At 39.8% G+C, this 25,909-nt stretch overlaps 1 protein-coding gene across 1 annotated transcript in view; it reads right to left on the reverse strand.

Moving 5' to 3' along the window:
* The window catches only part of MED27 (mediator complex subunit 27), an 85,750-nt gene extending 62,462 nt beyond the window's left edge, over positions 1-23,288 (reverse strand). Inside the window, exons 1-2 of the mRNA XM_059486363.1 lie at positions 23,070-23,288; positions 20,309-20,453 (exon numbers count right to left, since the gene is read on the reverse strand). Of these exons, the coding sequence (XP_059342346.1) occupies positions 20,309-20,453; positions 23,070-23,275 (351 nt within the window). The 5' untranslated portion in view covers positions 23,276-23,288. The remainder of the gene's footprint in view (positions 1-20,308; positions 20,454-23,069) is intronic.
* Positions 23,289-25,909: the final 2,621 nt, after the last annotated feature.

Below are 25,909 nucleotides of genomic sequence, written 5' to 3' on the forward strand. Positions count from 1 at the left end.
AAAATCCTCTGCTTCTCTCTGCATGCCAAAGGAAAGACACCACACGAAACTTGGACATGAAACTTGCTCACAGCTAACAGGGCACATCAATTACTTTATTTACTCCTCTCCTGTTGGAACCAAAAGGAAGAGATCCTCTCCAAAAGCTGTTTATTGTGTTTATTTAGGGATTTATAACACACCGTTTTACAGGGAGGTGGGAGGTTTTGTGCTGACCCAAGAAACATTGTGTATTTGAGGAGAAAAGTAGTATTTTTCATGTATTTTTAGGTATGCTAAAAAAATTACATTAAAATTAAGGTTACAAATGAAGAATTCCATAACGAGGAAATGCTTCATAATGCCTGTGCAATCTAAATTAGTCTGCCTGTGCTAAGGATTCAGACTTTCATTATGTGCTTCTTTCCAGACCTCAAATTAAGCACAGCCTGCAGGATCTCATGGATGAAGAGGCAGTTACTCAGCACCGTTTTCATGCACAGAATGTTATTTGCAGCATCTCACACAATGCCCACACTTCTCCTCTCAGATGCCTTCTACCATATTTTCCTGCTTTATTCTGCTTCTTTACAAATACTGTTAAATTTACCTTCACAATTCTTATTCCACTCATGCTGGGTGTGGATCTGAGGAAATCTCAGATTTTTAACAACACTAAATGTTTTTACTACATACTTACTATGTTTGTAGTAGAGTTTCCATAGATAATGACTGCAGTCAGGTGCTGAGCAAGTCTTTGAAGCAGCCAGAGGAGGCTTTCACCAGGTTGTGGCAAGGTTGGAATCTCTATCCCCACTTCTACCACTAGAAATAAAGGATTAGTCTGGAGCAGTCCATTGTAACTTTCTGTCTGGACCAGCCACTAATTGGAAATAAAGCACATCTGGCCAGATATCCTCTGCAATCAAGTTTAAAAAATTGTAAGTTCTGAACTTTCAGGCAGGTCCCAGACTATTCCTCTCCAACTCTTCCCATGCTTAATGACCACAGGTGTTTAAACCATCCACCTCAGCAGCAGTCCAGATTTGATAAACTTTTATCTTCAATTACTGATTTTTTTTTTTTTGTTTGCTATAATAAAGAAGCCTCTTACTCACTTTCCCTCCAATAGAAGTTGGTAAAAAGCAGGTGACCCATCCATTATCGTTTCTTTCTTGACTTGTTTGATCATACAGAAGCAGCACAGGAAGCCAAATGCTTCTGGCTCAGTTCTCACCTCTCTCAACTAGAAAACCTCATATTAATGAGCGCTAGACAAATGGTAACTAGGTAGTTTTACAATTAAAATGATGCTTAAAATAATTTTCAAGTGTTAATAACTGAAAATGCTATTTTAGTAAAGGTACTAACAGGTAAGGAAATTTGCTGTAAAAAATAGATGATTTTCTGCTTTTTAAAATATGCAATTTTCAGGCTGACCTTGTTCCTTTTAAATTTTTATAGCATCTTCAGTTCCAATTTGAGATTTTCATATGGGGTAGGCAAACCTTCTTATGTTCTGTATTAAATGCAAGACACCTCCTTGGCATGATCTGCAATATTAATAATATAACAGTACCAATTTCAGGAGCAGCACTGTAGCATCAACACATGCATACCTACATGAATCAAAATTTAACCATGTACATCATGGATATCTTTAATAGATCACAAGAAAAAAGCAGTTCTAAGACAGCTCAAAGACAATTTGAGATTTCCTCTTTTGCCATGCAAACACATGACCTTGTCATGCCTCACAAGGTAACACTGAGGTAGCTGATGCAAGAAAACATATGCTTCTTTTTACTGGGCTCAAAATAGGAACAGAGGGGAAGGAGAATAAAACTCAGGGCCAAACCCAGGTTTCTGAAGACCAGACTTGCAGCTGTCACTGTACTGAGCAAAAAATGTCCCCACCCACACGAGCCCTACAGGATTCCTAACACTGACTGCCACTACAGAATTGGGAAAATATTTTCTGGAAATTACAAACATTAGGGATTCATTACTTAGCCAGGAATTTGCACTGGTGTTATCACAGGGTTTTAAGACTTGGAGATTGAGGCATTTTTATGTTGCTGTGGGACACAGTTAAAGCTACAGGAAAATAGAAATTATTATTTTTCATGGATTTCAAAGGAGACTGACATATATTTGATTTTCCATGCACTGGCTGTCTTGCAGGCACTCTTCAACAATCCAATTACCACTTAAATGTTGGCCATCTAGCCCACAGACATTTCAGATCCTCATTTAAACCTGGACATACCTTATTTCTGTATCTTGATAATCACTATGAAAATCCTACCAGATCAAAGCCCAGCAGTTTATCAGTAGCTCAGTTCAAGGCACCAAGTAAACACACATTCCTCTCACTGCTCTGTGGACTTCATTACTAATTAAGTAAAAATTGCAGACATCAATCTATTGCTTCAGATGGCCATCATCAGAAAAATAAACAGTAATGTGGCTGCTCACAGTGGCTCATCTGGCACATTCACTGGAAGGTAAATTAAAAGCACTAATGACCAGAGCATAAGAAGCAAGGGAATAACATTGGATTTGAATAGAAAATGCTCCTACAGTGCTTCATTCAACCAAGGCTGTGTTTTCTCCCTCAATCTTAAGATAAGCAACTATCAGTGATGTTTTAATTACTTCACCCATCTCTGCTGAAGGCCATGCTGCCTACAAGCCCCTACAGAAGAAATGAACACTACTGGCACTTTTTTCTGAATGTTCCACAGTATGAAGAAAAAATGAAAGGCAGGAAAATAAAAAAAAAGTCACCACAATATTCTTTAATCTCTTGAAAGAACCTGTGAGGCTTTGAGGAGGTTCTCCTTCCCTGCATTACCCAGTTCACAGCTGTTATCACACCCATCCCTGAACTGGGTAATTCCAGAAAGTCCAGCTGCCTCTGGGAAACAGCACTGACCTCCCTAGACATGGTTTGTGTGGTAACAAAATTTCAGCATCACCCTGCACTGGTCTCCAACTCATCCTATTGACTGCTTCCCATGAAAACCTCAATACATCCCATATATATGGTCTGCCACTTCCCAAAGCTTGCCAGTCCTGAACAGCCACAGAATACCTTATATTCTAACTTATTCTTCTTTTCTTCACCTCAAAACCCAAAGTAACTCCTTCTCCAACAGTTCTGAGCTGGCCAGGAGCAAACTCCCTATGGAGCTGAGCACAGCACAGTGCCTATCAGTGCAGAACACTGGAGAACCCCTGCAAGTGGGAATGTAAAAATACATCATACATGTAAGAAAAACAAAACCCAAACCTGTATCTTTTGGTCTTGAAAACAGAAAAGGAAATTGTATTAAAAAAACCCGATGCAACTTACATTATAGTTGGAATTTTCCATTACAAATACAATTTTGAAGTAGACATGAGCTGATAAATTCAGCATTAAGTTTTCTAAAAGTATTCTCAACTCTTCAGCAGTGCATGTACTTACACAACCAAAAAGGATCTTTCTGTATGAGCTCATAGCACCAGCAATATGACAAACTGGTGTGCATTTAAGGAAACTGGGGCGGTGGGGGAGCCAGACACTGCTTCTCACAAATTAGGATTTTTGAACTTGTTTCCCTCACTTCTCCAGCTACAAAATCTTTTTTAATGAGGACACTACCTACCTACCTCACAAAGTTTATTTTATCAAGCCAGTAATTCAGCAACACGAACAACTGACAATTCACTCAACTATAGCTTTTGCCTGAGGCATTCACAAAAACATAAAAGAGCAAGAAAAACTTAAAAATGGTGTTGGAGAGCTGAAGCCTTGCTGGCGGCACGCTGAACAAACAGGAACAATTGAAAGCTAAGGAGCAGTCAGTAATTTATACTACTGAGCCCAATGCCTGGACAGTAAGGAAAACAGATGGCTCTGCAATATGGAGATGGCTCCATGAAAAGCACTCAGCACAGGCATGCTGCAACAGCTCAGCAGCAATAGTTTGCCTGGCTGTAACAGCAAAGCAAAGCAAATCCCATCATTTCACGGGATAAAACAAAAGAAAATTAAACGAGAGTAAAAGAAAACACAAGTTCTTATTACAGTTGGCCTATATTCCATGATAAAGCGTGGGCTCCTTCAGAGTTTTTCCAAGAGTCCTGCACAGACAGTTCTGTGCAAATAAATGAGCTCCATCCACCCAGAGCAGCTCCTCTTCCTGTCCCGGCCCCCTCCCAGGAATTCTGCATCACACCCAACGTCTCTGAACGTCAGCTATTTAGTTCTACTTTTAGCTCTGCTTTAAATAAAAAGTGTGTGGAGTGCAAGCTGCATAATGAAGGCTCAAAACCATGGAGATGGCACAGACTGCACCGGGCAGCATCACCAAGCTGAGGGGGTTTTAGGGTTTGCTTTTCTTGCTGGCAGATTTATTTACACGGAACACAACCAAAATTTGCCAAAGGAAGTTTCCAACTCTGTGCTGGAGGAGATAGAAGCTGGTTCCATATGGAAATGGCCCTGTTTGAGCCTTGAGGACAAACCCAGAGGCAATGGCAGGGAACACATCAACAAACACATCAACACAGGAAGAGAGGGCGAAGGAGTTCTTGACAAATGCGTAAGGACCTCAGACTCATTTTTTTCAAGTATTGCATTTCAAGGCCATCGTGACTAAGCAATATACCAGTTATGCAAGGACTTAAAATAAGCTAAAAATCTAGCACAAAACTTTTCAGAAAGGCCAAAACATTATAAACTCTTTGACCGTAAGAACCTCTTAAAATAAATATATACTCACTGTGGAACCAGAGCACAGGTGAAAGCCTCAATTTAAAGCCAAGCATAAGATCCTTCTTCCTCTGCAAGTTTCCTGTGATAAATCAGGTTGTTTAAAGGGCAAGCTCAGTAGCTGGATTTAGCAGAGAAAATATCATCTTGCCTTGCACACCATGACAGGTGATGCTATTCAGCTACAGATTATGCTGACATATTCCTGTTTCACCTACAGGATTGTTTTAATTTAAAAAAAAATCCACTAAAACGAGTGTTTTACTGTAGAATATTGTCTATTATTTTTCTTAAATCAAAACTCACTGACACAGTTGCTGATGTTGGTAAAAGGCCTCTGCACACAGTTTTACACATGGTTTAGAATTCAGTATGAGCACACAACTGCCTGAACTTGGGGTAGGCTTGTAAAACTCAAAAGCACAAGTTTATCATCACTCTCAGGGAGTAACCAAATATTATTGTTCTTTAAAGTAATTATCAAATAGAAAATCAAAGCAAGTTAGTTTTAAGGAAGATGCTTTCAGATATATTTATTTTTCCAGACTTAAGCCTGAGACATTGTACAAGAATTAGAACAGAACCTGCAGTGTAGAGTCCCAGCATCCTCCTGCCAGGACTGTGGCCACTGGCATTGCTCTTCTCAAGAAAGCAAATATTAAGATTGATTAAACACCTTTGTTCAAGCACTTTTGATAATAAAGGGATTATTCTTCTCTTTTTCTAATGGGTATTTTATTCTGGCAACTGATGGATCATATATTAAACTGTTTCAATTCCAAACAGCATCTGCTGCTACAATTACCAAACTGAAGAAAGAAGGGATATAAAGCTCTGTGATTTGAAGGAAAAACAAGAGAAATAGGCATAAAGTTTACATGACACTAACAATCCCACTGACAGGTTTTTCTGACTTTGCAAACTTCCTTTCACACAGAAGAATTCTTTTATAACCTGACAATTCCCTGTAGCCTGAAAACCTCATGAACATGTCACAGATTTTTGTTTTCAACCTCTCTGAAGTTCCTGCAAAAATCTTTCTAGCCTACTGGTCAGGATGACATCCAACTGCAGACATGAAATTAATAACTACATCTGCAGTACCCTTCTTGAACTACTTCTGCCCTTTACAAGATGCATTGTTTCCCTAAGAACTCTTTTAATGAAGACAAACAAACATCAACAAAGGTTAAAAAAAATAGATTTAACCAACTTGCAAGAAAAGAAAAAGCAAATCACTCAGTCAAGGCATGTTTGACTTTATCAGCCACTGAGAAAACCACAAAGGACGTGCTGCTGCTCCAGTTTGATCATCCAAGTCTCTGGAAACTTTCCCTGGTCCATTATTTATTCAGGAAAAAAACCCTTTCCATCTTTACCATAAGAGTAGTGAACATGAGACATTAGTTTTCCAGACTTCACAGTGGCTGACAAAGCAAAACACAGACTGAATTTAGGCAGCCAGCAGAGCAAGAATCTCTGAAAAAGGGCACCTTAAATAAATGCACAATAAATGTCTCCTCAGCCCACTCAAGCAGAGCCTTCAGCCACTGCTGTATGTCCATGTCTGCTTTAAAAGCAGGTCATGGATGCTTAGAGAAAAGCCACAGACCCTGATTTCCATCCATCTGGGAATTGCTGCATTTTGCAAGTTAGCACATATGAAAATGCACTAAGGACAGTACTCTCTGAGTTCATTTAGGCTCACAGAGTTCTACTCCAAATAACCTTTGTAAAATAGTTAGCATGACCTACAACAGATTTTTTGAAGGAATGTGACTCTTAAAGAGAATCATCTTTCCACGTTCTGCTAACACAACAAAACCCTTTCCATAGCCTGACCATCAGCAAATATGCATTTACTAGCCACAGGAAAAAAAAAATCATAAAGTTACTTTGAAATTTGTTTGAAGATTAGCTAAAAGTATCTGCAATGCTGTAATCTCTGATTTAGGAACAGCTCCCATGCCAATAAAGTCTATTCCATTTTAAACTTCTTCTCTTTTGTTCCATGGAAGATCCACAGAAGTTTATCAGTACAGGAAAAGAGCAAAACTTCATTAATGAAGTCCTATCAAATTGATATAGCAAGAATATGGTTCATGAGGGAACAAACTTTAACAGCAGTGTGTTTTGCTTTATCAACCTAAATTAAACCTCTTTTTCCCCATCAACCCCTTTTTCATTTCAAGACTCTTTTACTCTCCAGGGAAAATTAATTTCACCTGAGCAGGTGAATATTCCATGTCCTGGCTGCTTTTAATTCATGCAACTTTCTATGGCAACACAGTTATTTCACTTGGGCTCTTGCAAAAAATTTAGCAGGAAATTTATTCACCTGTGTGTGCAGATATTGTTGCCTATTACACAGAAATACCACTTTGAAACACCATATTTACAAAACAGAATATTCCAAAGCTGCCTGGTCTCTATGGACATCTGCACAACACCAAGTGCAGCATAAAACAGGAGCAATGAGAAGTTCTTTTGAAGGTCCCACACTTGAAAGGGGCTTTGCTGACTCTGTGCACCTGTGCTGCTCTTTGAAGGGACAGAATCATCCCTGGGATGCATCGGCTCAAGCAATTGCATGGATTGTCTGACAGGACAGGCAGACTGCAGCTCTCCTCACAGCCCTTCCCTGGAACAGAGATTTGTTCCTTCCAAATCCATCAGGTACAGTGAACTCCTCTGTGCTTCAGCTCTTCCAGAGGGAAAGGATTGGCCTGGAGGAAATAACAACTAAGTAGCTCCCTCATCGACAGCAGAAAGCGAGCGCATTGACTTGTGCCCTTTCTGTATTGATGCCCTGGCTGAGTAAATGAAGATGTACAGGGGAAAAGCAAAGAGCACCACAAGCAGGTATGTGACCCAGAAAAGCACAGCAGCAATTTTATATCTTCTTCAATCTTCCTGAAATGTGATTACAGTTGACCTTTAAATCTAGTAGATCAACCAATCGATTCTGCAGGAACAACCCTGTGTGTGATCTAAGAGCAATGCCCATGCTTAAAAAACTTCCTGTGCCTGCCTGGCATAGTCATTTTATTTTGTTGTAAAAGTTACCAAGATTTGTCTGAATTGATTTTACTTGCAAGAAAAACACACCATCAAAACTGCAGCATCAGCAGACACTAAAGGTCTTAGATTCTTGCAGGATGAATGCAATATCAATACAATTAGGATGTATCCATATGAGGCACACAAGAGGGATGAAAAGAAGATGTTTCTAATCTCACTTAATCCTAATGCAGCCCCAAGTCTGCTTTTTTAGACTGTGGGAAAAAAATAAATACAAGGAAAACTACAAACACTCTAAAGTATTTGCCAGGCAAAACATTGCATTTGGAACGGAAAACATATTTAGCAGCTCTTTAGGAAGTAAAGCTTTAAAGCTTTTTCCTGTTGTGTTGGATGAGAGTTTTATTTCAGCTGATAAATTGTCCTTTAAAAGGAAAAACAACCCAAAAGAGACTTCAGGATGGTGTTTGTCCATAGTGGGCTTGGTGCAATAAGATGCTCATGTGCAGCATCTCCCTCAGATTTCTCTGAGCCCTCACTCTGTAGCAGAATCCCTATTTTATAGTTAGATATTTTACAGATGGAAAAAGACATGCACAACAAAGACACTTGTGAAAACTCATGCAGCAAGTTAAGGCCAGAGGAAAGAGGAGGATGGATCTCTCCAGTCCCATGACAAACTTGGCAATGCTGCTGCTCCCAAAATCTTCATCCTCCCCACCAGAAGTGTTATGGGACATCCACATCACACACTCGTGTTCACAGAGTCAACTACACAGCAAGTTGTTAAGCTGAAAGTTAGCAACTTCACTCCATATTACATGCAGGGTGCCCAAAAGAACCAGAAAATTGGAAATGAAAGGTTAGCTGGTGCTTTATCAGGCACCAGAGAGCTTACAGACCTGATCAGCTCTGTGATCTATGATATTTCTACAAACAGCTTTGGAAGAAGCATTAAATAGTGCAGCCAAAAAAAAAAAAAAAAAAGGGGAAAAAAAGAAAAAATATGGCACTGAGCAAACTGAAAATGCTACACTGAAAATTCTGAAAATACAAGATTTGACTCCAGAGTAAAACTGAAGCAGACGGCAAAGCAGAGAACTTGTTAAGTCTGAGTGCAGAGACAACTGCAGAGAAGACTCTAAATAGAACCCAACTGAAAGCAGATGGGTAGGGCAGGGAACATTAGAATAAAAATCTAACTAATGGTAAAACACACAGGGATGTTTTTTCTCAGAAGAGAAACATCTATCCACCCTCACTGAGGGATAACCTCGGAGGGAGGAGGAAACCATTATTATCTTTTTAACTGCAGCTTATTTGATACAAAAGTGACATTTTCTCTGAATGAGGAATTCTTTTTCCAGAAAGAAAAGCCACCATCTGAAATGAGACAGAGCCCAGTAATGCTGCAGTAGTTGAGAATGTCATGATTTCCATCAGAAAACTGTTTTGCAGAGATCAGGAACAGCTGTTTCAAACTGAATTAGACTAAAACTGGAAACAAGCTGTCAAAACCCAAAAAATATATTTTATACATAAAAGAATGTATTTGATTCAGCTGTTTTATCGTGGTGGTCAGCCAAAAGAGAAATAAAGTAACATTCTGAGATCCAGACGTTGTGGCAAAGACTCTCTCATTTTAACACTCTTTATGTAGATTTATTCCTTTGAGCATTTGGAATAGGAAAAATGTCAAACAGCTCATATCACAGATTCTTGAATATTTTCAAACCATGGGCAGCTTAAAACAGTTTAAAGACACCTGAGGACTCTTGCTGCTCCAGTCCACATTCTCTGCATCTTCCATAGCAGCAACAGGCTGGTACAATAAGGAAAATATTCTGAATCGATGTTGACATGAAAAGACTAAAATAATTCACTTTAACCCACCACTTGTGGGTAATAGCACATGCATCCAGCTCCTTTTTGTGCATACTTGCAGATCCTGGGAGGCTTTTAGTGGGTATTTTCAATATTGATTTCCCTAGGAATTGCAGTTTCATGTAATGAGAAGTAAATACATCTATTTTAGAAAATACTGTAAAATGTCACATCAAGAAACAATTCCTTTGTGTCTAATGGCCCATGCAGTACACAGAGCACCTTAATACTCTGCCACTACCAGTTACAGGAGCTTAGAGAATCCAGATACAACAACTAAATTAATCAAGACTCTGCTGGTTTTGGCTAGAAATATTTGTTGCAAAGCACAACTGTGAAGATCAAAGACCTCTGTGATTTTATTATGTGCTGTAAGATGGAGCCATTACACCCTGCTTGCCAACCAAGTCTGAGGTAATGTTGAAAATACCCTCAGCATTTCAACATGGTCATTACTTCTCATAATGATGATTCATGCTAATTACATTTAAGAAGGATATTAGTTATTCCTGTCAGTTTGTCAGCAGATGGGCTTTTGAAGAAGAGGTATCTGAGAACAAGCAAATTCATGAGCATATAAAAAAAAATGTACACTCTAAGAAATGCATTTTTAACTCTCTAGAAGACCAGGAAATCATGCAACAGCAGCCATGTGCCATTTCTCCTCTCAGATTGCTCACCCAGTCCAGATTTAGGCATTTTAACTCGAGGGTTTAAATTTTCAGCACACACAGAGCAGCTCCAAAGCACGACTGAACGCTTCACACTAAGCCAAGAACTTCACAAAAGAGCACAACAAGGAAACTGCTGCTCAGGATACAGAAACTTTTGATCTTTCTTTGAAAAGATCAAAAATGTGAAAGACTAGCACCTGGTAGAATCAATCAGCTTTCATTAAATCTTCTTTTATTAATTCAGAGGACATCTTTTTCCATACACACTGTAACTGAACAAGTGTCAATGGTTAAAAGATTTATTCATGTTTTCTGTTTCTTCTGCAAGAATCATTACATTCAGGCACTTTAAAATTAGATTAAATGAACTGCTATAAATGCTTGGGCTAATCTTGTATCAGCAAAGGACATGATAACATGTACTGATAAGTGTCTTTATTTCCAGAACTTCAGGATTTGACAGCTCTAGTAGATTTAAATGCTAGCTCATACCAAGAAAATACACCAGCAGGAAATGGGGTTGGGAGTGTAATGATCATATTCTGGTCTCTTCTCTATTTTCCTATCCCAACCATGGCACCACTGAGATTCCAGGAGAGCCAAGACATGGTTCTGGAACTACTCAAGAAGCCTGAGAGCAGGCACAGAGTTACACAGCCTGCAGCTCTTATCCAGCAATGGTCCTGATGCCTGTCCTGGTCATTCAGCTGCTCTGTGTGTGCTGAAAATTTAAGCCCTCAAGTTAAAATGCCTAAATCTGGACTGGGTGAGCAATCTGAGAGGAGAAATGGCACATGGCTGCAGTTGCATGACTGCCTGGCCTTCTAGAGAGTTAAAAATTTATTTCTTGGGGTGTACATTTTTTTTATATGCTCATGAATTTGCTTGTTCTCAGATACCTCTTCTTCAAAAGCCCATTTCACATTTTTCAGCTGTCACACAGCCACAAACCACCACCCTCTGTGCAGGCCAGGATTACTCTTCCCCCACAGGAAAACAAAAATCAGTTTTCATTGATCCCAAGAGAATTCAAGGGTCACCACAGACCCTCTGCTTTGCACACCTCCAACATCAGCAGCTCAGTATTAGTTCCTGCTGAACAAAGAACTGCTGGCACCTTTTTGCCAAATGCACATTTCCACAAAACAGCAACCAGTGGTCAGAAATGAGTTTTGATTATATGCTTACACAGTTCCTTACACAGAATAATCTCAATTTTATTAGCAGTTAAACCATCTCCATGTTTTGTTACCCAATTATCAACTGCATGAGATTAAAATACAGTGGGGAAGAACTGAGCATTGTTTATGTGCAATTCAAGCAAATAAATTCACTGTGAACTGTCTGGGGGGGGGGAACTTCAGTAACTTCAAAAGAGAACCCAAAGAAGAACAGAGATGAGAATACTTCTCCATTAAAAAACCCAAATAACAGGCACAATAAAAGACCTGACAACAACAGAAGTAGAGAGCAACAGGGTGACATCATTAAATTTTCCATTTTATTTGATTTTCTCTAGAAGCTACAAAAAATCTTTTCCATATGAAGAATACCTGTGGGAATTTTATCACCTGCATCAGTTATTTTATATTAGTGTTCATATTCCTTGAATGCCCTTCATATGAAGGTCAGAGAATGCTTTACAAACAACTTTTATTTGCCTCAAAGAAAGCAAGAAAGGACATTGAGTCTCTGAAAACATTCTTTGTGCTTTCATGGTGGCACCATCCATAAGATGGTCAGGCTTGCTCACCAGCAGAGTCAGCCTGAGCCATGGAGAGCTGAGGCAGAACTGGAAATTCAAAGCAATGCTGAGGCTTTCTCTCAAAGCTGCTCTTGTTCTGCAGTCCTGAATATTCATCAATTAATCCCCAGACAACATGGATTTCCAGTTCTACTTTGTTGTATTCCTCAGATTCTGCAAGTAAAGCCTTTTCTGCTGCTCTGCTGGCTGTACTGAGTTACCCAGGCCACATTTCTGTGTCTGTGCCTGGCTTAGCTGCACTCAAACTCAACACAGAGCAAGGCAGCTTTAATTTGATTTGATGGCCACGTTATACAACTTAGAAAGAAAAAGTGATCACTGTCTTATAAATTACATATTTGAGCCATCCAGCATGAAATGTATGAGGAGTTCTTGCAGAGGGAAAGGAGTTAGGGGAGGAGGAACCAGGAGTGGGCAGAAGTGTTTTGGTTAAAACAGAGCCACATCAATCATTTCCATCCTGAAATAGGCTAACAGCTAGGACATTAATACTTATCAAAGAAACAGGGGAAAAAACCCACTCATTAGCAAATAAAGGTGTTGCAAAGCATTAAATAATTCCCACCAGCTGACAAGGGGGCTGTGATTTATAATAGTGTGTTATTGATAGATCACTTCCCATAATTAGGAAAAGTGAGACTGGTACTGCTTACAGCATTATTTTGATCAGAGCCTTGAAAAATACTGTTGAATAATAACAAACACTAGGCATAACAATAGAAAAACACCATAACATTGCTCTCAGGCTGCTTCAGATTTGAAACAAAATATTCTAAAAAAAATTCAGTAAGAAAGGCAATTCTGCTTGGACACATAACCTTATTTCACAACAGCATCCTGGTGTGAATTATTACTATGATAACTCTGGGAGGATCACAGATATAAAACATTCAAACTATGCAGCAAAAATAAGTCAGAACCAATGGCTAATTATTTCTCATTTTTTAAGCAACAAGTTACTCCTCATAACTCTTCTCTTCCTGAGGAAACAGAGTAACTTCAGTCTACTAAAATGTCAAATAAATTCAACTAACTTCCCTACTAACACAAGTCAGCATATGCAGGAAATTCTCACCTGCCATGATAACTTTCCATGGTGCAAGGAAAAAAAACACACTGGTAATTTTCATTTTCTTCCAGTCACATTATTAGGTGTCAAAACCACTATTATACCTGACAACAAAATAGTTACAATAGCCCTGGCTTGAACTTTTGTCAGAAAGCAACATAAAAATGAAAGGCAAAGAAACAGCCCAAGAGCTGCAGACTGCAGGAACTCACAGCTGAGGAGGGAAGATACATTTCCAAGGAGAAGACAAAACTGATGTTATCCATCCCCAATGCCCCAGACACTGCTTGAGGCAGGATCTCCAGGGAAAACAAGGAGTAGCTGATGATTCTGCCTTTATGTTCCTATTATTGTAAGCTTCCCTGTTTTCCTTATGGTTTTCAGCATTTTCTGCTCTCACTATATTCACTTTATTTTCTAAAACTATCAATGCAGAGCTCAAAGACCCTCTGAAAAATTTCATGTCCCACCTTTTTCCTTCTCCAGTATAACACAGGTGGACTACTGAAATTACATTTTGGTACAAGCACTTTCATCCTCATCACAGCTTTTCCAGGGCTTCTTCCCCCCATCATTATAATATCAAGGATAAATTCCACACTACCTGAATTTTCCATCTCTGGTCACTAAAATCAACCCTGCAATAAGAAAAGTGAGTATTCTCCAAGCAGACAACTGAGCAGTAATTAATAATTGCAGAGTTGGAAGCACAGAGGTAATCAACCTAGTCATACTTTAAAAAAAAAAAATTAAAAAAAAACTGAACATTAATGCATTCATGTAATTCTGAACAGCAAGGGCATTTCACCAGATATTTGCCCAAAACCACACAGAATTAAAAGCCCATAAAGGACATTTTTCCAGACTGCCAGGCAAACAACATTAGTCACTGGCTATATGATACTTGGCACATGAAAAACATTTCTGCCCAAAGAACCCAATGCACTTGGGACACATTTAGACTAGAAACTCTCCCAAGAAGTAGGTTAAGTGATATTATCCTCTTTTATCTGCACCAAAAATGAGGCACAGTAAAAATGAGTGTGTCCTGTTCAAGGTTACAACAATTAGTGAGAAAAGCAGGAATAGAATCCAAGTGGCCCTGCTCCTATTTTGTGTCCAGTGTACAAAACCCACCAGTCTGTGCCACTCATTTCTCCAGTGACAGGAATATCAATTCCTGTGGCTGATCTGCACAGGAAAGGAGCCCACAGCTGGAGTTCCCAATGCAGCTCCCTCCAGGATGCTCTGATTCTGCTCTTACAAAACAGATTCCACCACAATCTGAGGATCAACACATGTCACAGTATTATAATGCTGCATTTTTGTAGGAAAAAAAGTCCTGAAAGGACATTTTGGCCACCTGCCTGAAATCCCCAAGAAGTACCAACACAATAATCCAATTACATTGTCCATGCTGCTGTAAAACTACAACGAAGTCACAACATTTGAGCACAACAAAAATTCAGAATTAATGTTCCTTGCAATGAACACATCCTTTTCCAATCAAGATGAAGTGATTTTTTTTCCTGTTCTGCAGTGCTTCTCTACTATCATGGTTAACATTTAATGTCATTTATTGTCATTAAACTCAGTATTTGTGTCTAATCAATACTAAGCTACCAAGTGCAGCTGTAACAAGTCTGGTCTTTCTCTACATGCTCTATTGATTGATTTTTTTTGAGCCCTACAATAAACACAATTTATACAAATAATTTATCAGGGAACATATCAAAATAATTTAATAAACAAAACCTATCTATACCTTTTCTCTTCAGTCATGTGACAGAAAATCATTTTAACTCATTAATGGTAATCTTAACAGTTCGATTTTAAATTTATGTAAAAACAAGAGGAAGCTATGAAGCAACAAATTTAAATCCAAATATTTTTAGCCTATTTGCACATGCAGATCAACAGTAATTTTTTTTCATTTTGTAATTGCCAGCATATTACTTTCAAATAAATTTATGACAACTCCTGTCCAGTTGTGTTCACTTAGAAAAGTTATAATGCAGATATTATAAAGTTTATCCAAGTTGCCAGAATAATCTTTTCACAGATGAGTAAATTAAATAATTTGATGTAATTTCTGATTCCTAAAAAGTTACAAAGTCAGAAAAGTTGATTTTTTGCTTCCTGCTTGAAGCAGCAGAAAACAGCCTTCCCAAACACGTGGTTATCACATTTTGTAAGCAGCATCTCATGAAGATAAAACAATACCACCACCCCTCACACACCCCCACACGTGGGTTCAACGAGAGTTGGAACTGGAGTAAAGCACATGGATAAATGCAGCTCTGAAAACAGCAGGGGATACAACATGGTACTTCAGTGAAGTTAAAAACCAAGGAAAAAATTTAAAATAGCATCACCTGTTCAAGACTACAATTGCACTCAATTTCCTCACCTGTACTGCTGTTAATAAAATAATTTGAAGGTCTGAACACAAACCCTTCAGTGCAAAGGAAGGGGGAGAAGCAAAGATGACTTGCAGACTATTTTTACTTGAGCAAGTGAACTCAGCTGATGCTGCTGTCACTCAGGAATGCAGGGGAGACTGAGTTTGCTGCTCTCCAGCAAACACAGCTTTCCTTCACTGAAAGTAATTCTGGTTTGGGAGTTGATCCATTCTGCACACACCCTTCACCTAAACAAACAAGCAAAAAACCTCTACAGTGGTTGAAGCTCAAGTGTGGGCCATGAACTACTTAACAGCATCCCAGCAAGAAAGGGGAAACCTGCCCAGAAAAGCATTTTCCTTGCTCAGTGGACATAAAATACATTTATTTTCTGTTCCAGTGGAAACCCCTTACCAGGCACTGCCTCGGGCACCCGCAGGGCGAGGGCATAGAACACTTCACCAAGGACAAAGGATGAGCCAGGGCACACTGCAGGCCATAAATAACCTCAGTGAAGCTGCAGATGGATAAACCCACAGTTTGTACCACTCAAAGAATGAGCTGACACTCCTGGGCTCCAAAAACCTGCTCTGACCTCCAGCATTACTGTAGCTGGATCAAGTCACCACACCACCAAAAGCTTCAGTGAACATTTCATGTGTGGGGAAGTATGACATTGGATTAATCACAGCACCAACAAGCATCTTCTCCCCCTACAAAACCTCTTTGTTGCCCAGTATTGAAAACAAATATTGAGAAACAGGCAGTTGCTTAGTAAAGGAAGCTGATATTCATGAGTTGGTGGTCTCATCTCCTGCAGGAAACAAGCAGCTCTGGGAACAGGGAAGGGTGGCACAAGAGCCCTGGCACAAAAGTGTCCTGAAGAGCAAGAGGAGAGTTCTTACAGTATCTACCACAAATCACATCTCTTAAAAAAACCCAAAAAAACCAACAAAACTCAATCAGTATCTCAGTCTAGAAACTGACTTTCAAAACTTCCTTTAATCTAAGCTTAGCTGATGCCTTCTGCTCCCTGGTGATAAATTCCAAGATAATGCAAGGAGCAGGCAGCTGGTAATGAGGGACAAGGCAGAGCCTCTGCAGACCCAGTGTGACTGCTCCAGGCAGCATCAGGGCTCACACACCCTGACCAGGAGCCCTCCTGGCTGCTGCTGTCAGCTCAGATTGCTCCTGCTCAGACACAGCAGTATATTACCAAATAAAAAAAAATCAACTGCCAAGATGCACATAACTCCTAAACCCAGAATTCAAGTGCAATGACTCAACAGAGACAGTCCATGAGAAAAACAACTACTGCTATCTACACACATCCTGTCTTACCCATAATAATCTCTCTGCATTAACCTTGCAGAATGATAGCTCATTTTTACCTTATCTAATATTATATCTTCAGTATTACATTAGAGGTACATATGGATCCTTCTGGGAAACAGCACTTCAATTGTAATAAAGATAACTTCTTTTCTTAAATAAAATTGAAGAGGAGAGGAAAAGAAATTTATCAACTAGACCTAAATACTGTTCCATGGCTACTCCATGTCTCCATGCACCCCACAGGCAGCAAAGTAAATCACTTCCATGATTTCTACTATTTATGATACATAAAATAGGTTAAAGCAAAGAAGAAAAACCACTTAGCTGTTACTTGCAATAAAATAAACTTCCTGTGTTTTTCAGTTATGGCTTGGTGAGAGCTGTAAACACCTGAAAAAGGAAAGTTCTTTTACAGCTGTGTGTGTATGCAATTAATGCATTTGACAAGCTGTTGTGTTCCCAAACAGCTGCTTCCATTACACAGACAACTTTACCATCTGCAAAACTATTGGATAAACTACAGTAAGTAAATATCAGGAGAGCAGGTGCTCATAAATAACAAACGCTGCCAAGATAACACACTTCTGTAAGGGAACTTTTCATTCTTCCCCCTGGACTTCTTCTTACTCCTGGAGCAGGTAAACTCACAATTAGAAATGGAGGAACCAGTGCTGTGACCCACAGAAGCATTAAAAAAAGGTTCAGGGCAAGAAGCTGTGAAATCACAATTAAATGTAGCTCATCTCTACTGCCCTCAGCCAAAGGGGTCAGTAAATCTACACCTGAAAGAGGGTCCTTTCCAAATACATAAAAGCTACAAGAATTCATCATGGTAAACAAACCAAACCAGTGCCAGCTTAGTCTCATCTCCTGTGTCAACACTCCCATTTAAACACAGCATTTTCCATTTATGTCTGTGACTATGATCTTCACTCCATTTCACATCCAGTACTGCTACTTTAACCAAAAACTTGTCCATGCATCCAAGACCAGAACAAAATCAGGCATTTGCTGGACCCAGCATCAAAACAAAGCTGCAAACAGAAAGAACCAGCTATTCTAACATCCAGTACCTCATGAACCACAGGACAGTGCTTTGATATACTGAATACTTAATTTGCTTCTCATAGGTAGCCCAGTTATTACCAACTTTACTGATTATTGTCCTCAAAGTGACTTTTAACAGTCTCCTCATGTCTTAAAAATAAGCAGAATGCACTGAGACATGCAGCACAGTCTGTGCACTCATTTTCCTTGTATTTCATGAACGTTCTTTTGGAATGGCACCACAGCCCCAGAAGTCTCCTCCCCTGGCAGCCATGGGGCTGTTCATGCCATCAGTAATGCATGAACAATCAAAGGCAGAGGAAAATGCCCTTATCTCAGCTCATCAAAAATACAAGCAGGCAAGCCACAAAGGGGTCACAAATTAAAAATTAAATGCAGGCAGATCTAAAGTGTATTGACAGACCATCACTTCGAAACCATCCCTGAGAAGCAGCTGGAAACAGGAGACACATAATAAGAATCGAAGGCAGCCAGAAGAAGTAATGAAATAACTCTTATTCCAGAAGTGTATTTAGCAATGAAGAATTAAGCAGGAACAGAGGGCTCTGTGGTGGTAAAGCCAGCAGCTCACACCCTCACACAGGCAACACATTTCCTGCAACTTAGCCAGTGTTCTTCTCTTTTCTCTGTTGTCTCTGACTTCAGTTTCACAGCTAAAATAAAAGGTACTGCTCTTCTCCTGCAACATTTCATTGTGAATATGAGTGCACAGGATACTGAAACTTCCAGCTTCTTGAAATCAGAATCCAGGATTACAAAAAATTGCTCTTCAAAGCTCCATAACACTCTAAGTTAATAAAAAACTACATTAGAACAGCTCTGTAAAGCTATTTCATTACTGCCTGAGTTTACCCTGATAATGACCTAAAGAAGTAATTAAATCCCTGAAGACTTAACTGCATTACAAGTTTATAAGTTTTCCTACTTTTACTTTTGCTGAAAGTAGCAAATTAATTATTCTTTCTTCCGTGCCAATAGTCAGCTGCTAACAGCAAGGGATACAAGCAAACATGTAATATTTTCTCAATTACTAAATACCCACTTAAAATTTTTTCCTGTCCCCCTTTTTTCCAATCATACCAAATTTCTCTTAATGTCAAATCCTGCTGATTTTAAAAAACAGATATTTGTATTCTGACCCATTACTGTACCAACATTACTGTGGTATTCATACAAACATTATTGCAGAATCCTATCTTAAGTCTGAATAATATTAGAATGGTTGGCTCAATGTATAACAAGAATTTGCCTACAAAGTATTTGTGCACTCTCAAAGTCTTCCTGGCTCACGTATCATAATAAATAATTTAAAGTGGAACTATTTCTTTTAATGCTCTAAATATTTTCAGATTTATTATTCCTGCTTACCCTGCTGTCTTGCATAAGGGTATTAAAAGCTACAACTCTGACTACACTTACTACTAATAATTATTGTAACAGAAATTAATCCAGCTTTTATATTTCTTAACAGCTGATAGTATTCCAAACATAACTTTAAGAAAGCTTTTAAATACTTACTCATCTTCATACTTCTATAAAAAGTAATAGGCATGCTCAAAAAAATCAGGATGGGAACAGGCAACCTGAAATATAACAGTGCTCAGAGGCCAGCAAGAATTGGAATGCCATGTTTACGTACTCAAGAAAATTAGGTGAGGAAAGGAGTATTTTTTGACCTACAAGTAGATTGGTTCAGGGTACAAAAGGAAACATACCTACCCAAATCCTACACATATTCAATATACAGGTTTATGAAACTGAATTATGCTGTTGAGAAAGAAGCTTTTTTCAGCAAAACCAAATTTTTTAAATGTAAAAGACTACATTAATATTATCTGCCTTTTTTCTTTTACTTAAAATTCAATGCCATACATATGATATTAAAACAAGAGGGATGCCAAAGCTGCTGAATACAAAGCTGCTTTTGAGACCGTGGGCAGAAAATGGTAGGGAAAAAGCTTCAAGATTTCTGATGATGAGAACTTCCCTAGAGGACTTTTTCCTAGAAATAATTTGGAGGTGACATAAGCTGTTGATTCTCTGTTCTAATATCCCACTGCAGTGTTTGCTGCCAGATGCAAGGACACAACATACTTTTAATTTATATCTACATAAGATGCTAAACGTGGAAATGCTTGGGAGCTAATACCCCCTTTGAGATCAAGGGCACACCTTGGTATCACAGAAAAGCCTCCTCTTAATTAAAGCAACATTTTATCCTTGAAAGTACATTTAGGTATGCATTACGCTCCTCAAGTGTAAAAAATTCAGCTCTTAACACTCAGAAGTCAGCTGTATGGCCAATGCAATGGGAATTCACAACTCAGTCACCCAGGTGTGCTTTGTTACCTTGTTTGACCATTTGTAGGCCTGCAGGAGCTGGCTGTACAGGGGGGTTTTGTCCTGCACAGGGTCAAGGCTCAGGAGCCCACTGTTGTGCAGGGGGTGGTTCTCTGAGGGCTTCCCAACGAGGTTGCTCAGACGTTCCAGTTCCCTGGGAGGAAGCAGAAGGGCAATTTCAGAGTCAGAGCTGGGAATCACAGATGTGCAATCCTCCACGGACAGCAGCACGCACCAATTCTATTTTAGTAGCTAAATGAGTTTTAAATATGTCCCAAATTTGATTTAAAACATAATCCCTCTTCTTACCCGAACAATTTGAAGCAGTCTGTTGGCTGTTAAGCTCAGTTCTTCTTTGGAAAGAAAGTACAAGTCAAGAGTCTTTGAAAACAACCCGGGAAGAGTCAGACTATGGCAGGTCCTACTCACAACCCAGGCCACCTCCTCAGAAACCACAAAATTCTGATTTCAGCACTGCCTGCAATACTAGAAGTTATTTTTTTACCCACCAAGCAAACAGATGCCTCATCATTTCATTAAACTCCAAATTAACATTGTCCTCATATAAATACACACAAGAACTGGTATTAGTCCTAAGCCTGGAGACAATCCTGCAAAGGCTGTGATTACTCTAATCAAGTATCTGCCTTCCAAGTTCTCAGGATCTTCTGATTTGCATGAACAATTTGTATATCTGTAGTGTAAAATACTCAAATGAAGCATAATAAGCACCATTTTCCCATGAAAAACTCCCTCACTGTGAAATGATCTATCATTGCTTCATATCTCATTTGTCAAACACAACATTTAATCATAACAAAAGTTAAGCAATTTTTCAAACTTGCATTAATCAGCTGTAGAAGAAAGGCTGGCCACTTTGCACAGATATAAAAAGCAGTTTTTCAAGTGACATGACTAAAGTGCTTTTCCTTTTGACTGCCCAGTGCTACACCCAAGTCTGAACTTCAGAAGCTACACTAAATTAAATGCAGCACTCAAAAGGCAGCTTGTGAAAACATCTGCAAAGAGAAATCCAAAATATCTCCATTTACATTTAAGAAAGGTTACAAAAATAAACTCCCAACAATCAGGGAACTGACAGTTAAAAGACTTCCAGACTTCACTAACACAAAATTCTCCTTTATTAATCATCATTCCTTGAAGTTTTCATGGCCTACATTCTTTCCAATCCTCTGGTGCTGTGAACACTTGCAAATCTGCTTAATACCCCTTGACAGAAGAATACAATAAAACAAGTGTGACTAGGCATAATAACTGAGGATTTGCTGAACAGAGATACAAGTCAATATTTTCACTACATAAAAGTGCACTGGTAATATTAACTTCAGCACACCTTGGAGAATTCCCTTGCTGCTTTAACAGGCCAGTTCATGGAATACCCTGGGGTGGAAGGGACCCACAAGGATGCAATTCCAGCTCCTGAGTTGTTATTTATTATTGTCTGGGAGGCAGATTTTGGGGTTATACAGATTACTCTTTAGGAGGCCACAGAGGCAAGAAGGAGAACCAAAGGAACAGATCAGCTTCCATGGAGCAAACTGTGAGGCCTTGAAAACTGAAAACCAAAGGGATAAAACACCTACTTCTACAGCTGGGTACAGCATCATTAATGAGAAGGGTTATCCACCACCCTTCCCCAACAGAAGAGAAGGGGGTAACAACATTAGCATGATCACAGCTAAAAAATCAGCAAGGCCTTGTAATTGACAAGAAAGAAATTCTCATAGCTAAAAATCAGCAAGGCCTTGTAACTGACAAGAAAGAAATTCTCAAATCAGCAAGGCCTTGTAATTGACAAGAAAGAAATTCTCACAGCTAAAAATCAGCAAGGCCTTGTAACTGACAAGAAAGAAATTCTCAAATCAGCAAGGCCTTGTAATTGACAAGAAAGAAATTCACGTACACAAGACCCTGAAGTAGAAGATGTCCTGGGAAAGGGTGGTTGAACACCTGGGGACACCTCCCTGGACAGTGCTGATGGTCCCAGGAGAATCAACCAAACCCAACCCAGCGGTGGAACCAACAAGGACAATCATTGTGTCAGTGAGGTTGGAAAACACTTTATTATCGTTAACTCCAACCATAAACCTCACATTGCTGAGTCCACCACTACACCTTGCCCCTAAGTGTACACAAAGTTCTCAGTTCCTGTGTCTGTGTAGGAGTTTTCAACTTAAATACACAAAATTGCTGAATGAAACTGTGTGTCCACCTCTCTCTTCTGCCCATAACTTTCCTCCTCGTCTTCAGCCTCAGCAGTTTGTCTCTACTTACAAAAAACACACCTGCTGGCACTAAGCAGCTACACTTACCTGGGATAACTTTCCAGCCTGACAAGTTTTGGTAGTAAAGCGATCATTCTTGAACCCCTTAGATGCTACTGTACCTAGAAAGCGTCTTAATTTTTAATAAAAAGCTTTAGATATAGAGATAAATCTCCCTGCAGCTGAACACCTTCACCTTGTCAATGCAACCCCACCGACAGGTCCTTCGTGAAAACAAAATGACAACAAAAACCAGGTAAATATAATAAGCATATTGAACTATTTGGAGACTCTGGAGCAGAACCCCCACGAAGGTGTTAACGCGTACGGTGCTGGGGGGGAAACAAACCGAAGCATTTTCGCATTTATTTGCCTAAAACTTTGCCGTGGAGTGAGAACGGCCCCGCCGGGCGCTGAGAGGAGCCAGGACAGCCCGGGACCCCCTCCCTGCCCACCGGGGCTGCCCCGCCGGGGCCGCTGCTCACCCCAGGTCGCGGCTGACGGAGTGCAGGCTCTCCTGGAAGGCGGCCACGAAGCCCTTCTCGCGGCCCTCCAGGGTCTCCTTGTTGCGCATCCCATCCTTGAGGCAGTCGAAGACCCTGGTGACGCTGGAGCGCAGCGCCTGGATGGCGGCGATGGCCTGCGAAAACGCCTCCAGGTTCACGCCGGGGCTCAGCGCCCCATCCGCCATCTTGGCCGGCGCCGCCGGCCTCGCCGCGCCGCCGCGGTGCACGCTGGGAAATGTAGTCCCGGCATGTGTGGGGGCGGCCGGGTGTTGATCGCCACGAAGCGATTTTTAAAAAATTTTCTCTTTTCCTGGGTCGCTTAAATGAAAAATATGTATTTTATGATTGGCCTTTCGCAAATATTAAAATGAATGTTATATGTGTTGTGTTAGAAAGTAATGTTGTGTTAATTCTCTTAAGTAGCGGGTTAAATATTGTTTTAGGTTATAAGAAAATGCTAAAATAGAAACTATGCTATGTAGGATACTTGTTTGTCTAGACAAAGGACTGGCACTGAGATAGCAGTCACATGACACCTACATCTTTCAGCCAAAGAGAATTTATTGTTCCATTATCAGGAGAAATGAACTTCTTCCCACCTCGCTTGGGCAGGATGACGCCATTAGGATTCAGAGGAAGAAATTGACACTGACCAGACAGAATCCTGTGTTTGAATGGAATTTATGCATCATGTATGAGGTGTATGAATATGCAACAGGCTGTTGTTTTTAAGGGTTAATCCTCTGCTAACATGTGTCCTTTTTCAAGCCCAGAAAAAGGTACCCGGACGTTCGTAACTCTTTGTTTCTATTGTCTCATATTGCCCTAATTCAAATTGTCCAAATTATTACTCTAATTGTATTACTATTTTTATAACCATTTTATTACTATTAAACTTTTAAAATTTTAAAAACGATTGGTGTTTTTCACACTTAGGTCAGCAATCACGGAGTTGGCAAGGCTGGAAGAGCCCTGTGAAATCATGGGATTTGCTCAGCTGGATAGAGCATGGTGCTAATAATGCCAGGATTGCGAGTTCCTGTGTGGGTCATTTACTTGAGAATTGGACTTGATGATCCTTGTGTGTTCCTTTCAGTTTGGAATATTCTGTGAATCTGTAAATCATCAATTCTAACCATCCACCCAGTACTGCTACCATAACCCCTAAACCACATCGCCCTGTGCCACGTCCAGATGCCTGGAATCACAAAATTACAGAATCGTGGAATCACAGAATATCCTGAGCTGGAACAGACTCAAGGATCATCAAGTCCAGCCCCTGGCCCTGCACAGACACTCCAACAACCCCATCATGTTATCCAAACATCCTGGAGCTCTGGCAGCCCTGGGGCCGTGCCCATTCCCTTGGGACCCTGGGCAGTGCTCGGCATCCTCTGGGGAAGAACCTTTTCCTAAATCCAATCTAAACCTCTCCTGACACAGCTCCTGAAAGCACTTCAGGAGTGCTTTCACAGCATTGAACAGTACTGGTTTGATTTTGTAGGAGCTGCTTGTGTTTCTCAGGCCACTGCCAGCTCTTTTCACCCTCAGAATGCAGCTAAAATAAATAGAGCTAAAGTAAATGAAGCACTGCACAGGCCAATAGTCACACCACACAAAGTAAACTGCAGCACAGGGATGGGTCCTTTGTTTTCTCAGCTTCTAAAGTAAATAACAACCCCTTTCATAAAGGTATTAATTAAATTCAGTAAAATCCACACAGATTCTTCAGCCATGGGAGATCTTTCTGTATGTAAAATGGAAATGAATACAACAAGGAACAGCCAAGGTGTCAGTGGCCAAGTGAAGCGAAGCTTCGCCCTCCACTCGGTGACACTTTCTGTCTGTCAAGTGATGGATTCTGAAAATTGTACCCAATCAATTAAATGTTCTCAGAACACCATGTGAGGTATTGGAAAGTGAAGCCCTATTACTTAGCATGAAGAATGAGAAAATGAAAGGGCTGCGGTTCCTCTTGAGCTGAGGGATGCTGTTCGTCTGAGCACTGGGGTAAAGCAAACCTGGAAGCAATATAGGCTGAAGCAATGGAGTTCAGCCTACTCAGCCAGGGAAATACATAGCAGTGTGCTTCAAAGAATCAGCAACAGACTGAGCACACTTAGTAAAGTAAATAGGAACAAGGTAGGAATAGTTCTTTGTGTTAAAAAATACTGAATCAAAGAAAAGCAACCAGAAGCAGAAAGGACAGGACTATCTCAGCCAGACCAGCAACCTAAACTGTTTATGGATCTGTAATGGTAGTTATTTTAAACATAAAATTCCTTTCTTTGGACTAAACTAGATTGATCAAGAAAGTATTGTGTTATTAGGGAATACTTGCAGCCTGAGAGATCATTCCTGCATGACTTGATTTTTTTTCTTCCCAACAAAGTTCAGACTCTCAGTGCACATTGCAGATGTCTGTAACTTATTTTATGTGTTATTACTTGGAAGTGGATGATTCTTTTCTATTTAATAGTTACTATTTTAAAACATATATTCCTACATGTCAATACTGCATTTATTTTAATTATCTCCAAAAGCCCTGTCATTGTGGTGCCCAAATGCAAGGAGTTCTGATTTCACATCCTACCTGGAACAGCAAAAAACGTTTGACAGTTGTTTTACTATTTTTAAACAAACGACAAAACAGTGGCCTAAAAACAAACCCATAAATATATAAAGAACCATTTGGAACTTGCCCCTATAGAACAAAGTGCACCACATAGCTTTGCCTTAGAAACTCAAAGGAGGGCATTCACAATTTTTTGCTCCAGGGATCTGCTTTTTCTTGCATAAATGAGGAGCCAAGTCCTCCT

This window comes from Ammospiza nelsoni, chromosome 20 (assembly GCF_027579445.1).
Source record: "Ammospiza nelsoni isolate bAmmNel1 chromosome 20, bAmmNel1.pri, whole genome shotgun sequence".
Classification (NCBI taxonomy): Eukaryota; Metazoa; Chordata; class Aves; order Passeriformes; family Passerellidae; genus Ammospiza; species Ammospiza nelsoni.